This window comes from Emys orbicularis, chromosome 13 (assembly GCF_028017835.1).
Source record: "Emys orbicularis isolate rEmyOrb1 chromosome 13, rEmyOrb1.hap1, whole genome shotgun sequence".
Taxonomy (NCBI): Eukaryota; Metazoa; Chordata; order Testudines; family Emydidae; genus Emys; species Emys orbicularis.
In genome coordinates this window covers 107,134-121,035 of record NC_088695.1, presented here as the reverse complement: position 1 = coordinate 121,035, position 13,902 = coordinate 107,134, and the positions used below count along the sequence as shown (strand labels likewise).

Here is a 13,902-nt window from a genome sequence, read left to right as displayed (position 1 = left end):
AGCGACGGGAGCGCCCGTCGCTGTGGCAGACGCTAACGTCACTTCCGGTCCGAGGAGAGTCAGGAACTACACCTACCAGCCTGCCCCGAGCACTTCCGTCCTGTGGGGCCCGGCGACGGGAGGGCCCCAGGGTCAGCCTGACCCCCCCTCCCCCGCGGCTGTGTACCCGGGTCGGGTTGTTACCGGTGCCCAGGCGCGTTTACCGGGGGCTGGTGCAGCTGCGCACGGACTGAGCATGCTCAGTAACATCTGCTGAAGCCGCTGCCCTCACCCTGCCCTCACTTGGAGTTAAACTCCGCTGCCTGCTGGGGGAAGGGCAGAGTCTGTGCGGGAGGCGGAGACTAACGGGGTGGGGGAGGGCGCAGGGGAACGGGGACTCGGATCCCGCCGGGCCAGTGCAGAAGCCGAGAAAGTTCCCCACAGTAGCTGCCTGCCGGGCTGTGAAACCTGCCAGCATCCGCCAGGCTGCTGCCCTGGGGAGGGGGCTGTGACTGGTGTCTGCTGCCCCCGTTGGGGCCGTGCCCCAGACTACACGTCTCTCTCTGGCTGCAGGGCTCTGGGAGCAGCCGCCCTTACCCTGGCCTCTCCCCCTTCATGCCTTACCTACATCACCTCTGCATCCCCTCCACTCCCACTGGCTCAGACCCCCACTATGCAAGAGCCCAGCCTGAGGTGCACACAGGGCACCCACAGCTCTTCCAGTATCAAATTCCAGCCGCTTGGGGCAGGGCCCATCTCTCATTGCACTGGGGTGGGGGGCTGTATAGAGCATGCCTTCCATGGGGAAACCCCCTCTCTGCTTTGTAGGGTGGGGGGTATGTTAGTACCTGGCATGATGGGAAGACCAAGCTCAGGAATGTGGCAGGGTAGGTGGTGACTGGCACCACCCCCCGCCCGCCCCAACAGTACTAATAACTATATATGCCCCTGCCCCCATGTACAAGAAGTATCATTCCCCATCACCTTCCCTGGCAGGAGAACTGTGCATTATTGAGCGGGGCTGGAGAATCTTGCTCCTTGAGGAAGAAGTAGGCATGGCAGGACGCGAGCATAGCCCCAGCCTGAGGCAGTGGCATTGCTGGAACAGGGGCATTTCTGTATCCTCAGCAGCACGTGAGACACTGGAGCCATTAGTGAAGCTTGTATTTATTGCTATGGATCATGCACACAGAACCCCGTTAGCCCCCCACCCTTCAGCTGGGAACCGCATGGTTGTTAGCGTAGTCTTGGTTCTCAAACTTCGCTGTGTACCTGTCTGCGTGCACAGACGCGTAAAGCTCTGACTGCGGCCGAGTAGCCTCTCTGCCCTTCAGGGGCCCCCCGCCCCAAATCTCTGGCTCTGACCGCCTGGGCCCCGTCACCACCACATCTGTGTACTGGATCTCAGCACCCCCCACTGATGATTCTGGCAGCTGCCGGCCTTGGGGTTTCAGCATCTTGAGGTTGGCGTAGCACGTAGGCTTCTGGGGACAGAGCAGAGATGTCGGGGGGAGGGTGGCATGTGGTGGCATGTGCCCTAGGGTTGGGTGGAGGCCTCTGGCTGCTTAGGATGCCACTGGCAGCACTAACTCCCACCCTCTCTTGTAACCAACAAATTCCCTGTGGGATGGGTTTTGCTCCTGCTGGGGATGGTGGAGCTGAGCACCCCCTGACTAGCGGTAGGGTCCCTTTGTTCCCTCTCAGGAAGAGCATCACCCCCATGCTATGGGGTTCATGGGCTGCAGGAAGAGCACTAACAGCCCCCTGACACTCAGAGACCAGCTTATCTCCAGAGCAGGGAAATACCCGGAGTCCCCTCTACCATCTGTGCCCGGGGAATTGTGCGCCACAGCTTGTTCCCTGGGGCTTTAGCCTTCCCCAGTGTGCTACTCAGCCCTCTCCTTGCAGAGAGGATGCCTCAGCCCCCCTCACCGCATAGCCTGCCCTACTAGGAGACCACAAATGCAGCTAGGGCCTCAGCTCAGCTCAACAGATCCTGCTCCCATCAGCCCCAAAGTGTCTGTGACGACAGGGCTCTGAGGCAATGGTGGGTGTTCAGTCTCACTCATGCGTCCCCTTCCCGCTCTGTGCTGGCTGCTCTGTCCATCAGAGCTAACCCCCACCATCTGCAAACTGCACACCAGTTCCATGCCTGGTGGTCCCGCTGCTCACTGGAGGCAAACACGGAGCAGCCAGCAGTCAATGGCAGAAAGTAGGTCGAGGAGAGGAGATGGGCTCAGCACAGAGATGCTCAGGGCTGATAACTCACCACTTCCTGCCACTTTGCAAGCAGTTAATCTCCGCACACAGCCCCTGAACACATGAATGTAACAATCGCAACTACAGAGCCCCCAGCTCTCCCACCCCGTTCACAACTCTGCTGGTGCCCCTCAATCTGGACCTGCAGTCCCCTGCTATTCCAAGCCTGGGCTCTCTCCCATCCCCACCAGCACCCCTCAATCACAACCTGCAGCCCCCTGATATCCCAGCCCTGTGCTTCCCCACCCACACCTTAACCCTACCCAATTTCTAATGCCACAGGTCAGTCAGTCAGTGGGGACAGCCCCTGCACCATCAACTCCCCAGCTGACTGCTGCGGCTTCTGTGGCTACAGATGTTTTGGCCACAGATGTACCAAGAGCTCTGCTCACCTTGGGGCTGGATTCCTGCTCTTCCTGGGACTCTGGCACCACTGAGCTTTCAAACCCAGAACTTTGCCCTGTCGACAGAGGGAGAGGGAAGGTTGCTGCTGATGCTGAGAGTCCAGGATCAGCTCAGAGATAGAAGTCGGCTCCAGTTTGCAGAGGTACTGAGCAGCTGGAGCCCCCATTCACAGGCAGCACCTGGCTGTCTTAACAAAGCCTGAGACTTGCAGGGACCTCAGGATGGGAGGGGGGGCAGATCCGCAGCCCCAGGGGCTGCTGCCTCCTTGCATACATGGACAAAGCTGCTTCAAACACCTCCCCTCAGCATCCACAAGAAACCAGCCCATGAATGGCCCTTCTTAGAGCCAAGCTCCCAGCAGATGCAAATCAGCATTGATGATGCTGACATGCCTGCTGCCAGCTGGGGACTCGACCAGTAATGTCATAGAACAGGTGACAGAATTATCTCCCCTCCACACACACTGTGTGTGTGAGTGCACACGTGTGCTCTTTTATTCAGGGCAGAGACCGGGCATCCTCAGCACAATGGGGCCTGATCCTGTGAGGGGCCCGGGTGCTACTCACCTGTCTGCAGGTAACTGATGTTGCCATAGACTGGAATCTCCTCAGTCACATGCTTCACACTGGGATGGAAACCAAAAATCCAGTAAATGGCTCAGAGCCAGGGTCAAAGGTGAACGCGCACGGGACCGGCAGAGGAAAAGGAGGATGGGGAAAGGTGGCGGTGGTGGTACACACCCAGAGAGGGCAAAAATGCTCGTGTGGTCTCAGTCTGTAACAATCCCCTTAATTCAAACCAGGGGCCCGTCCAGCCAGAGCGAGCTGAGTGGGTAGTGATGTGCAGAATGGGGAATCAGAACCCCTGATTTCTGGGCCAGCTCTGGCAGGGGAGTGGGACCTAGGGGTTGAGAGCAGGAGGGGAGGCCTGGCAGTCAGGACTCCTGGGTTCTATTCCTTGGTTCCGATTCCCTGTGACATTCCCCCCTTCTCCCTGCCTCTGTTCCATCTCGCTGGCTGACAAAGCTGCCCCCCTCCCCTGACCTCAGTGGTGATGCTTGGACAATGCAGTGACTCCTTGCTCCTGCTGTTTCCTCTGTTGGACTCACCTTCTGCTGAACAGAGGCAAGAGCTTCCTGGACTCATCTGTGCAGGCAGGGCGGGAGAGACAGAGAGAGAAAGAAAAAGATCAGCCCCACAGGCTGTAACGGGGGTGGGGAGAGGACAGATCTCTGGGATGCTGGTGGTGCCAGTGGGGTGTGGCAGGCAGGGACACGGGAGGAGAGGGAGTCAGTGAGGGATGGGATTCTGGGTGGGGGAGCCTGGAATGAGACAGGCTGGGAGCCATGGAGAAGGGGAGCTGGGCTCCCTATGGAGTGAGATGGGGAGAGGGAGGAGTTGGGGCTGGGACATGGAGTGAGGGGGATAAAGGGTGCCCTCTGCAGCAAGACACAAAACAGGCAGAGGGGGAGAGGGGACTGGAGGCAGTAGCCCCTTCTGGAGATATATGGGGAGGGGGACCCAGGAGCCAGACCCCTGTAGGGAAAAGGGCTATGGGAGCCAGCACCCCCTGTGCACCAAGACAGTCTGGGAGGCAGAGGAGCAGGGGACAGGAGCCCCACATAGGGGTTATAGTTAAGGGTGGGAGGAACTGTGCACCTGTGCTCTGAACAGACTGTTCCCTCCCTGCAGCACCTACCTCTGTGTGCCATGTGCCTCACGCAGCAGAAAATATTCCACAACAGGGATACCAGGTGTGACAGGACCAGTGCCCCAACAAGCCCCCACATGGCACCAGTGCCTTGCACCTGCCCCAGACCTGCAAAACAGAAGGGCTGCTGGGAGCACTGGGCCCACACTGTCTGGAGAGAGCCCTGCCCCACCAGCTCTGGCGCTGCACCAGAGGGGTAAGCATGGCTCCCAGGCAGCTCATTCCATAGTCCCTGGCTGACCTGTCAGGGCTCCCTGGGGATTCTGCCATCACACTACGAACAGCGAAGGCTCCGGCAATCGTCACATCCAATGTGGGGATGTTCCCCCACATGCTGCCCCTCCCCGCGTCACGCTGAGGCACAGAGATGGCCCAATTTACCTTTACAAACACCAAACTGGGCGGATGTTTGAGCCTCTCCACTCGGCACAGCAACCCCGGACTCACCTGAAAAGTTACTGCAGTTACAGCTGGAGGAGCCCATGGGCGGGAAACACAATTTTCTCCTACGGTGAAAGATCCTTGATCCCAGACTGGAGTGACTCTGGATTCAGGGCAGATGCCCACGCTGGTTGCAGCTGCTCCAGACTGGATCCAGGCAATGTCTCCTGCCCCGATCCTGATGGCACCAGTCTTACTGCTTCATTTCCCCAGCCTTGGTGGAGACCCCCACATCTTGTCTTGCTGAAGCAGCAGCTCTGGCTGTGCCCAGGGGGTTAGCATCGCTGCAGCTGTAACCCACGGGGATTTCCGGTGCCAGAGCCCGCAGACATCTCCTCCCTCTGCACTGGCTCCTGCTGCTCACGGCTCAGCAGCTGCAGTGCACAGCTCCTGCCTTTCTGGGCAGGTTCCAGTGAAAGGTGGGTCTGCTGCCGGGGGGGAGGGGGAGAGGGATGGGACTCAGAGGTGTCTCCAGAGCTTCTCCCCCATTCTCATGCATTAATTCTGTGCTCCCCAACCCCAACCTCTGCTTCTCCTCTAGTACCAGGGGTTCTTCACACCCTCTCCCAGGCCTGCTCCTCTTCACCCTTCCCAGCTACAAGGATGGGGGAAGGAGGGGGACTCTTTTCATTCCTTCCCCTCCTGCAAGGATGTTGTTGGCTGCTCCCCCTGCCCCTCCATCACCCAGACACAGCTCTGGAGAGGAGGGGAAGAGCTCCAGCTGCCTCGGCAGCAGCCTTGATTGGCTGCTCGTCCCCAGGAGGTGGAAAGGCAGCCAACCAGAAGGGTCTTCCCATGTGCCAGGCTGAAATTCCCAGGAAGGCTGGAGAGTTTCTTGCATCATCAGGAAACCGACTGCAACAGAGGCCAAAAATCACATCACTGTGAGGAGGAAACTGGGAGCTGGCAGCACTGAGGAGGTCTCATGACTGCACTGCTGCTCCTTCCCACCTAGCGTGCCTGCCCCCACCCTGTTCCATCCCCATTCTCCTCACTCCCTCCCCCCCGGGCGGAGGCTGTCCCTGCAGGGGTGTGTGTGAGGGTGGAGGCTCTCCCTGCAGGGAGGAGGGGGGATGAGGGTGGAGGCTGTCGCTGCAGTGGGGAGGGGGCTTGTGTGCGGGTGGAGGCTCTCCCTGCAGGGGTGTGTGTGTGTGAGGGCGGAGGCTGTCCCTGCAGGGGTGTGTGTGTGTGTGTGTGTGTGTGTGTGTGAGGGTGGAGGCTCTCCCTGCAGGGAGGAGGGGGGGATGAGGGCGGAGGCTGTCCCTGCAGGGTGGGTGTGTGTGTGTGAGGGCGGAGGCTGTCCCTGCAGGGTGTGTGTGTGTGTGTGTGTGTGTGAGGGCGGAGGCTGTCCCTGCAGGGTGTGTGTGTGTGTGTGTGTGAGGGCGGAGGCTGTCCCTGCAGGGTGGGTGTGTGAGGGTGGAGGCTCTCCCTGCAGTGCTGTGTGTGTGTGTGTGAGGGTGGAGGCTCTCCCTGCAGTGCTGTGTGTGTGTGTGTGTGTGTGTGAGGACGGAGGCTGTCCCTGCAGGGGTGTGTGTGTGTGTGTGAGGACGGAGGCTGTCCCTGCAGGGGTGTGTGTGTTTGTGTGTGTGTGTGAGGGCGGAGGCTGTCCCTGCAGGGTGTGTTTGTGTGTGTGTGAGGGCGGAGGCTGTCCCTGCAGGGTGTGTTTGTGTGTGTGTGAGGGCGGAGGCTGTCCCTGCAGCGGGTGGAGGGGGAGGATGAGGGTGGAGGCTGTGTCTCCTCCGAGGATACATTGCAGCTGACAGCGAGCTAAAAACAGCGGTGTAGTCATTGGCTGTCTAATATGAGCCTTCAGCGATGTCCCCACAGTTCTATTTAGCACATTAGCACAAGTCTGCCTACCCAGGCTGGGAGGCTTGTTCCCAGATGCAGTGTAGATGCTCCCTGCACAGAGTTTCCTGGTTCCAGAGGCTGTTGCATGGACACAGGCTGGCCGAGCCCAGGACTGGGGGGTGCTGGGGATGTCCTCACCAAACTGAGGGAAATTTAACACTGCTGGAGATGAGCCCCCACCCCCCCGCACAAAGCAGTGGCAGGAAGTGGTTTAGAAACACATGCCCTCACAAATCACAGTGTCCCCCCATAAATTCCCAGCAAGTGGCTAGCTTCCCCCCGGCCCCCGTGACTCCCAGCACATGGGCCAGGCCTTCGTATTCACAGACCCCACGAGTCACCTCTTCAGGTGCAGGAAGTTTATTAGATGCCAGCAGGTGCCCAGGGGTCTGGATGCTCCAGGTCTCACAGAGGGGTGCAGGGGAGTTGGGAAGGGGGGCCTGGGGGGCCTGTGTTCCCAGACATCACAGAGGGCCGTAGTCCTGGCGGGGCAGAATCATGTGGGAGAGCCATAGATCAGAGGAGCTGTAGATGGGGGGGGATTGTGACTCCCAGGTTTGTCCCCTTCTCACCCCCTCTCTGCTGGGGCTCAGTGCAGGTCTGCGATGTGGAGATTCCCTCCCACGCCAGCCACTGCCACCACCCGCCCACCGGGTGCTACTGCCACAGCCTGCACCGGTTTGTTGGGCAGCAGGATCTCGCCGAGCACCTGGAGACAAAGAGCATGTCACCCAGGACTAAGCACCCTGCTGCCCTGGCTCACACCACCCAATCCCTGGCCTTCCTCTGCCCCACCCCTCCATTCTTGCTCACCTCCCCAACCTCCCTGCTGTCCTTGCTCACCCCACCCCACCCCTCCAACCACTCCCTCCCCTGCCCTGCTCCCCTGGCTCATACCGCCCAAGGGCCCCAAACATCCCCCATCCTGTTCCCTGGCTCACATTGACCCCCTGCCCCAAGGTGTAACCCAGTTCCATTAGCTCTCACTGTCATCCCCCCAAGTGGGGAATGCCTACTCCCCCTTTACTCCCAAGCAGGGGTACACCGTCTCACCTGGTTAGTGCCAGTGTGGATGGCGCTGGCTCCACTGGTGCCGCTGCCCCCAGCCACCACTATGTCCTGGTCACAGAACCGGGCTGCATAGAGGAACTGGCCCTGTGTGGGGCCCCCAGGAAAGGGGAGGTTCTTCTGCAGTTGAGATGTCCGTAGATCCCAGAGCTGAAGTGCATTGTGGGGCACCCAGGAGCCAGTGAGCACGCGGTTACCCTGGGGGGAAAGGAGTCAGGCTCAGATATGGTGCTTTATCTCTCCCCCGGGGCACGCAGGAGCTGGTACCAGAGCATAGTTACCCTACGTGGGTAAAGGTTACTTCTCCAGTGGGGATAGGATATTGGGGGGCAGGTGACCCTGGTCCCAGAGCTATTGGTTCAGGGTCAGCACAGACCAGCCCTGGCCAGGACTTTGCATGCCCACGCAGTGTAACTCATGCCCCCTGTCACCTCCCACATCTCACCTGGATGTCGAGGCCTGGGCCACAGATGTGAGGCCCATTGATCACTCTTTGAGCCTCCTTTGCTATCCGCTTGTCCCAGATCTAGGCACAGATAAGAGACAGGTAACAATGGTAGCTTCCAGAACCCCTCCCCATTAGCCAGAGGCCACAGACACAGCCCCCTCCCTTTCCTCCTGCTACCCCTCCATCCATACCCCCCCATAATGCAGGGCCTGACCTTCACACAGTCATCCCAGCCAGCTGTCAGGAACATATGGCGCTCTCCAGGGTGAAAACGGAGGGCAAAGATGCGGCGCGAGTGCCCACTGCTTGGTGTCACATCACCAGTCATGAAGTCAGGAGCCTGCAGAATGTGGGACAGCTGTGGGGAAGGGAAGCAGAATCTGGGTCATGGGGTGATTGGGACACACAGCTGGGAGCAGGGGCAACACACACACACCCCAACTCCAGGCATGGCTCTTCCCCAAGACAGAACACCCCATCCTTGCTGCCCACCCACACTCCAGATAGAGCCCTCCTCTAGGCACCACCCCTCCCCTCATACGTGCCTTCTGGCATCCCCCTCTCCACTCACCTGGTTGGTGTGGCTGTCATAGAGCCGAATATGTCGGTCCTTGCCAGCTGTGGCATAGGTGCTGCCGTCCATGCAGAAATCCATGGCATTGATCTCATTCTCCTTCTCTGGGGTGGGACAGACATGGGGAGAGCAACCAGCAAGGGCTGTTACCCCAGCAACAAGGACAAAGGTGAGGAAGGGATTCCCCCAGCTCACCGACCCCCCACACCATAGGGCCAGGGCTCCTGGCCCTTTCCTTGGAGAAGAGACCCCTTGCAACCCTTCCCTTGGAGAGAAGAGGGAAAGGCACATGGTGACAAGGTACATGGTGACAAGGTACCCTATGGAATGTCTCCCGATACCTGTCACTGTTGCCAGCAGTGTCTCCGAGTCCATGCTGTAGAGAGAGATGATGCCATCAGCCCCCACAGCCAGGAGCAGGCTGGGTCTGCCCGGGTGGTAGGCCAAGGCAGTGATCGCGTGGCGCGTACGGTGTCCTCGGAAAAGGGACGAGTGCAGGGAGGCTGTGGCCACGTTCACAATCTGAGCGTGAGGGGGGAAACGGAGAATGGGATGGATGATGCGACAGGAACAGTGTTACATCCACCTCCGGTACCCCCTCCAACCCCGTCCCGGTACCCACGTGGCCCAAATCCCCTTCCCCCCACTACCTTCCAACCCCCTCCCAGTACCCATGCAGCCCCGTTACCCTCCAACATCCCCTCTCCCCTGTTACCCTCCAGCCCCCTCCCGGTCCTCATGCAGCATTGTTACCCTCCAACCTCCCCTCCCCCCCGTACCTGCACAGCCCTGTTACCCTTCAACCTCCCATCCCCCCATTACCCTCCAACCCCACGTGGCCCTGTTACCCTCCAACCCCGCTTCCCCTCCGGTACCCTCCAACCCCCTCCCAGTACCCACGCAAGTCTGTTACCCTCCAACCTCCCCTCCCCCCCGGTACCCCATAACCCCCCCCCCCCCGGTACCCGCACAGCACTGTTACCCTTCAACCTCCCATCCCCCCATTACCCTCCAATCCCACGTGGCTCTGTTACCCTCCAACTCCCCTCCCCCCGGTACCGCCCCATAGGCCCCTTCTCTCCCCGGTACCTGCACGGCCCCGTTGCCGAACCCGGCTGCCAGGCACCGCCCGGCCGGGGCGAAGCGGAGGCTGTAGATCCCGTGTGGGTCGCTGCTGAGTGGCAGCTGGTGCCGGATGCGGAGCTGTGCGGGGCCCAGGGCCACCTCCTCCCGCTCCCTGCCGCGCGACTCCAGCAGTGCCCGCTCCAGCCGCCGCCGCGCCATGGTGGCTCCCCCCCCACGGGGCAGTTACTGGGGTCGCGGGGCGACGGGCGGGGGGGCAGTTACCGGGGTCACGGGGGCAGTTACCGGGGTCGCGGGGCGACGGGCAGGGGCGGGGGGGGGCAGTTACCGGGGTTGCGGGGCGACGGGCAGAGCGGGGGGGGGGCAGTTACCGGGGTCACGGGGGCAGTTACCGGGGTCGCGGGGCGACGGGCAGAGCGGGGGGGGGGGCAGTTACCGGGGTCGCGGGGCGACGGGCAGGGGCGGGGGGGCAGTTACCGGGGTCACGGGGGCAGTTACCGGGGTCGCGGGGCGACGGGCAGGGGCGGGGGGGGGCAGTTACCGGGGTCACGGGGGCAGTTACCGGAGTCGCGGGGCGACGGGGCAGTTACCGGGGTCGCGGGGCGACGGGGCAGTTACCGGGGTCGCGGGGCGACGGGCAGAGCGGGGGGGGCAGTTACCGGGGTCACGGGGGCAGTTACCGGGGTCGCGGGGCGACGGGCAGGGGCGGGGGGGGCAGTTACCGGGGTCACGGGGGCAGTTACCGGAGTCGCGGGGCGACGGGGCAGTTACCGGGGTCGCGGGGCGACGGGCAGGGGCGGGGGGGCAGTTACCGGGGTCACGGGGGCAGTTACCGGGGTCACGGGGCGACGGGCAGCGCGGGGGGCTGGTTTCCGTGGTTACGAGGGTCCCCCTCCCCTTTGTGTCGCTTCCACCGGGTCCCGGGGTTGAGTCAAACTGTTTCCATGGCAACAGTTTCCGGAGCCAGCCTGCTCTGATTGGCGGAGCCAGCCTTCCTTCACGAGGATTGGTCGAGTGCTGAGCCCCGCCCCCCATGTTCTTCTGATTGGCGGAAGGATCCGAAGCGGCGCTGCGATTGGCCCGAAAGCCCCGTGTCCAAGGCGGGGCGCGAGGCCACGATGCAGTCCCGGGATCCCATCGATGGGGACCCACACGGGGTCAGAGGTCGCGGCCATAGGCCTCGTTATTACAGGGGGGTGTATGGGGGTTAGAGGGGGCAGGGGTGTATTGGGGGGTAAGGGGGGCAGGGGCTGTATGGGGGGAGGCACCCATGGAGGGGGCAGAGGTGTATAGGGCAGGTGCCCAAGGATGAAGTGGGGATCAGGGATGGGGTTTAGCCCTTTTCCCATCTGTGGCAGCCCTGAGAAGGTCAAAATGAAACTAGTGCAAATCTGCTTAGATTCCATAGCAAAATTTTATACAATATAGAGATTTGGGTTTGTACAACTGCTACACACAAGAACCCTGCACTAATTGGTTCACACCCCTCTCCTCAACCCTCCCTCTCCCCAGAACTGTCCCTGTGTGTTCCCCTTCATGCTAATGTTTCTGAACCATCCTTGGGCCTCTGTATCCCACAGCCCAAGGCAAGATTGATCCTCCCCTTAGGGAAGGGATCCCGCCAGTCCCTCAGTGCGAGGGGATTGTTTCAGAGCTCCTGGGCCAGTGACTCTCAGCTCTCTCCATTTGGATCCCTCTACGTCAGGGGTTCTAACTGGCGGTCGGGACCCCTCAGGGGGTCATGAAGTTATTACATGGGGGGGGGTCGCGAGCTGTCAACCTCCACCCCAAACCCCATTTTGCCTCCAGCATTTATAATGGTGTTAAATATAGTAAAAAGTGTTTTTAAATTTAGGGTTAGTACAAAAGTTTGAGAACCACTGCCCTACATGGTTCCCTTCGCCCTAGTCCTTGGCACTGGCAACCTTCAGACATTAGTAGTTACAACCCTATCCCCTCCCCAGCCATCACTTTGCTGAGATGGCCAGATTTAGCTCAGTCTCCCCCCCTGGCAGGGACAAAAGAAAACATGCAGAAAACTGAAGCTACTTGGGTCAGAAAAGCTTGGCACCCTGCTCTGGAACAAGCTAATCTGATTCGCATCCATGCGGAGTGTTTCTGAGCTAGTCAACAGGGAAGAAATTAAATTTCTTGAACTCAACACAGAGGCTACAGAATGTTAGGAACCATTAGTAAAGGGACAGATAATAAGACAGAAAATGTCATAATACCACTAAATAAATCCACAGTACAGCGATACCTTGAATGCTGTGTGCAATTCTGGTCCTTTCTCAAAAGATATATTAGAATTGAAAAAAGTATAGAAAAGCACTAAAAAAAAAAAAAAAAAAAAAAAAAAAAAAAAAAAAGGGGTATGGATCAGCTTCCGTATGAAGAGAGAGTTAAAAGGTTGGGATTGTTCAGCTTAGAAAAGAGACGACTAAGGTGGGATATGATATAGGTCTATAAAATCATGAATGGTATGGAGAAAGTGAATAAGGAAATGTTATTTACTCATTCCCATAACACAAGAACTAGGGGTCACCCAATGAAATTAAATAGGCAACAGGTTTAAAAAAAAAAAAAAAAAAGGAAGTATTTCTTCACACAACACACAGACAACCTGTGGAACTCATTGCCAGGGTATGTTGTGAAGGCCAAAAGTATAACTGGGTTGAAAAAAGAACTAGATAAGTTCCTGGAGGACAGGTCCATCAATGGCTATTAGCCAAGATAATCAGGGATGCAACCCCATGCTCTGGGTGTCCCTAAACCTCTGACTGCCAGAAGCTGGGACTGGATGACAGAGGATGGCCCCTCGATAAATTGCCCTGTCATATTCATTCCCTCTGAAGCATCTGGCACCGGCCACTGTCAGAAGACAGGATATGGGGTTAGATGGACCATTGGTCTGACCAAGCATGGCTGTTCTTATGTTCTTAACCACCAATAGCAGAGGCTGCGGTGAAGAGTTGTGTGTGCACAGCCCATGCAGGGGGACCCAGGGAGTTGCATACACTTAAAAACAAGGGAATGGCTTTCCCTCTTTGGCTGAGTGAGAAGGCTCAAGGTGTTATTCAAAGAAACAGATTCCCACCCAGGCCAGTGATGCCAGTGGGAAAGGGCATGAACCACAGCAGGGAACTGGTGGGAAGACGAGGGCAAATAAAACAAGTCCAGTAAAGAAACACACCCATAGCAGGAAGCCAGGGACAAGAATGGGCGAGGCTGCTGAAGCCAGAAGATAGGGGGAGAAATCAAGCAGGGTAAGGGGATTGCAGAGGGGCTGACAACCCCACCCCCACATGGGTCACGGTGAAAGTGACCCAGCGACTTCAGCTCCACAAAACTGACCTCTACCGCTTGCTCTGAACATGTCACTCTGCCACCTGCTTTGTGCACCAGCCATTAGAAGGGTGCGCAAAGACCCACACTCTCTAGTGTACAGCACATTCACACCAGCCTCTACCCCTGTCCCCAACCCACCCTAGTCCTGTGCTGGGCTCACAGGGGAATCTGAGTCCCCAGGCCTGGGATGTGCCTCACAGCACAATGAAGGGGTTGGGAATGGAGTGGCTGAGCTGCTCTGGCAGGAGGGGGAGCTCACGCTAGGCCTGGTTTGAATGAGGGTGGCGTGACAGTGGGAGCCTCCCTGCAGCACCAGGAAATCTGGGCAAAACCACTAGAGTTATATGGCCCTGGCTCCCACACTGAGCTTTCCCCATCCTGCCCATGCCTGCCACAGTGCTGGGATTGGTAGCCTCCAGGTTACTGACCCAGCCAGTGGCTGCAAGAGAAGAGAGTTATGTCTGTATCAAATGGTGAACTGCATTTGGCTTTGATTTCTGTTTATGTGCCTCTCTCTCATTTTGTGCACTGTGTAGAAAAGCCTGCCTGACTTCGACAAAGCCAGTCTATTCCAGACACAGCCCTGCCAGGGAAAGGACTATCAATGACGGGACTATCAAGGTCCATCAACTTTGGATGATTCAAAGACTGGCCCAGTTCAGGAGCCAATGGTTTTCTTCACTGGGTCTCACAGGGCATGGGGTTGGAATATCCTAGACTGGGCACATGGTCCAAA

The 13,902-nt window shown here is 58.8% G+C and overlaps 2 protein-coding genes across 2 annotated transcripts; both read right to left on the bottom strand.

Annotated features, from left to right (window-relative positions):
• Window positions 1-1,139: 1,139 nt before the first annotated feature.
• SIT1 (signaling threshold regulating transmembrane adaptor 1) lies at window positions 1,140-5,048 on the bottom strand. The gene is made up of 6 exons (XM_065416171.1): window positions 4,801-5,048; window positions 4,342-4,461; window positions 3,752-3,788; window positions 3,210-3,268; window positions 2,631-2,698; window positions 1,140-1,463 (listed from the first exon to the last, which is right to left on the bottom strand). The coding sequence occupies exons 1-6, from the start codon at window positions 4,835-4,837 to the stop codon at window positions 1,194-1,196; spliced, it is 591 nt and encodes a 196-aa protein (XP_065272243.1). The 5' UTR covers window positions 4,838-5,048; the 3' UTR covers window positions 1,140-1,193.
• A 2,186-nt stretch (window positions 5,049-7,234) lies between these two features.
• LOC135887775 (uncharacterized) lies at window positions 7,235-10,019 on the bottom strand. The gene is made up of 7 exons (XM_065415532.1): window positions 9,825-10,019; window positions 9,077-9,257; window positions 8,733-8,839; window positions 8,376-8,519; window positions 8,159-8,239; window positions 7,699-7,911; window positions 7,235-7,354 (listed from the first exon to the last, which is right to left on the bottom strand). The coding sequence occupies exons 1-7, from the start codon at window positions 10,017-10,019 to the stop codon at window positions 7,235-7,237; spliced, it is 1,041 nt and encodes a 346-aa protein (XP_065271604.1).
• Window positions 10,020-13,902: the final 3,883 nt, after the last annotated feature.

Bases quoted from the DNA above. Each gene is read 5' to 3' on its own strand.
- SIT1 (XM_065416171.1), bottom strand. From the start codon at position 4,837: ATGGGCTCCTCCAGCTGTAACTGCAGTAACTTTTCAG. The intron at 2,699-3,209 runs GTGAGTAGCACC...CTCTGTCGACAG, and splicing joins CATCAGTTACCTGCAGACAG to GGCAAAGTTCTGGGTTTGAA. The intron at 1,464-2,630 runs GTGAGCAGAGCT...CTCTGTCCCCAG, and splicing joins AGCAGGAATCCAGCCCCAAG to AAGCCTACGTGCTACGCCAA.
- LOC135887775 (XM_065415532.1), bottom strand. From the start codon at position 10,019: ATGGCGCGGCGGCGGCTGGAGCGGGCACTGCTGGAGTCGCGCGGCAGG. The intron at 9,258-9,824 runs GTACCGGGGAGA...CCTCACGCTCAG, and splicing joins TCGGCAACGGGGCCGTGCAG to ATTGTGAACGTGGCCACAGC. The intron at 8,520-8,732 runs GTGAGTGGAGAG...CCTTCCCCACAG, and splicing joins ATGACAGCCACACCAACCAG to CTGTCCCACATTCTGCAGGC.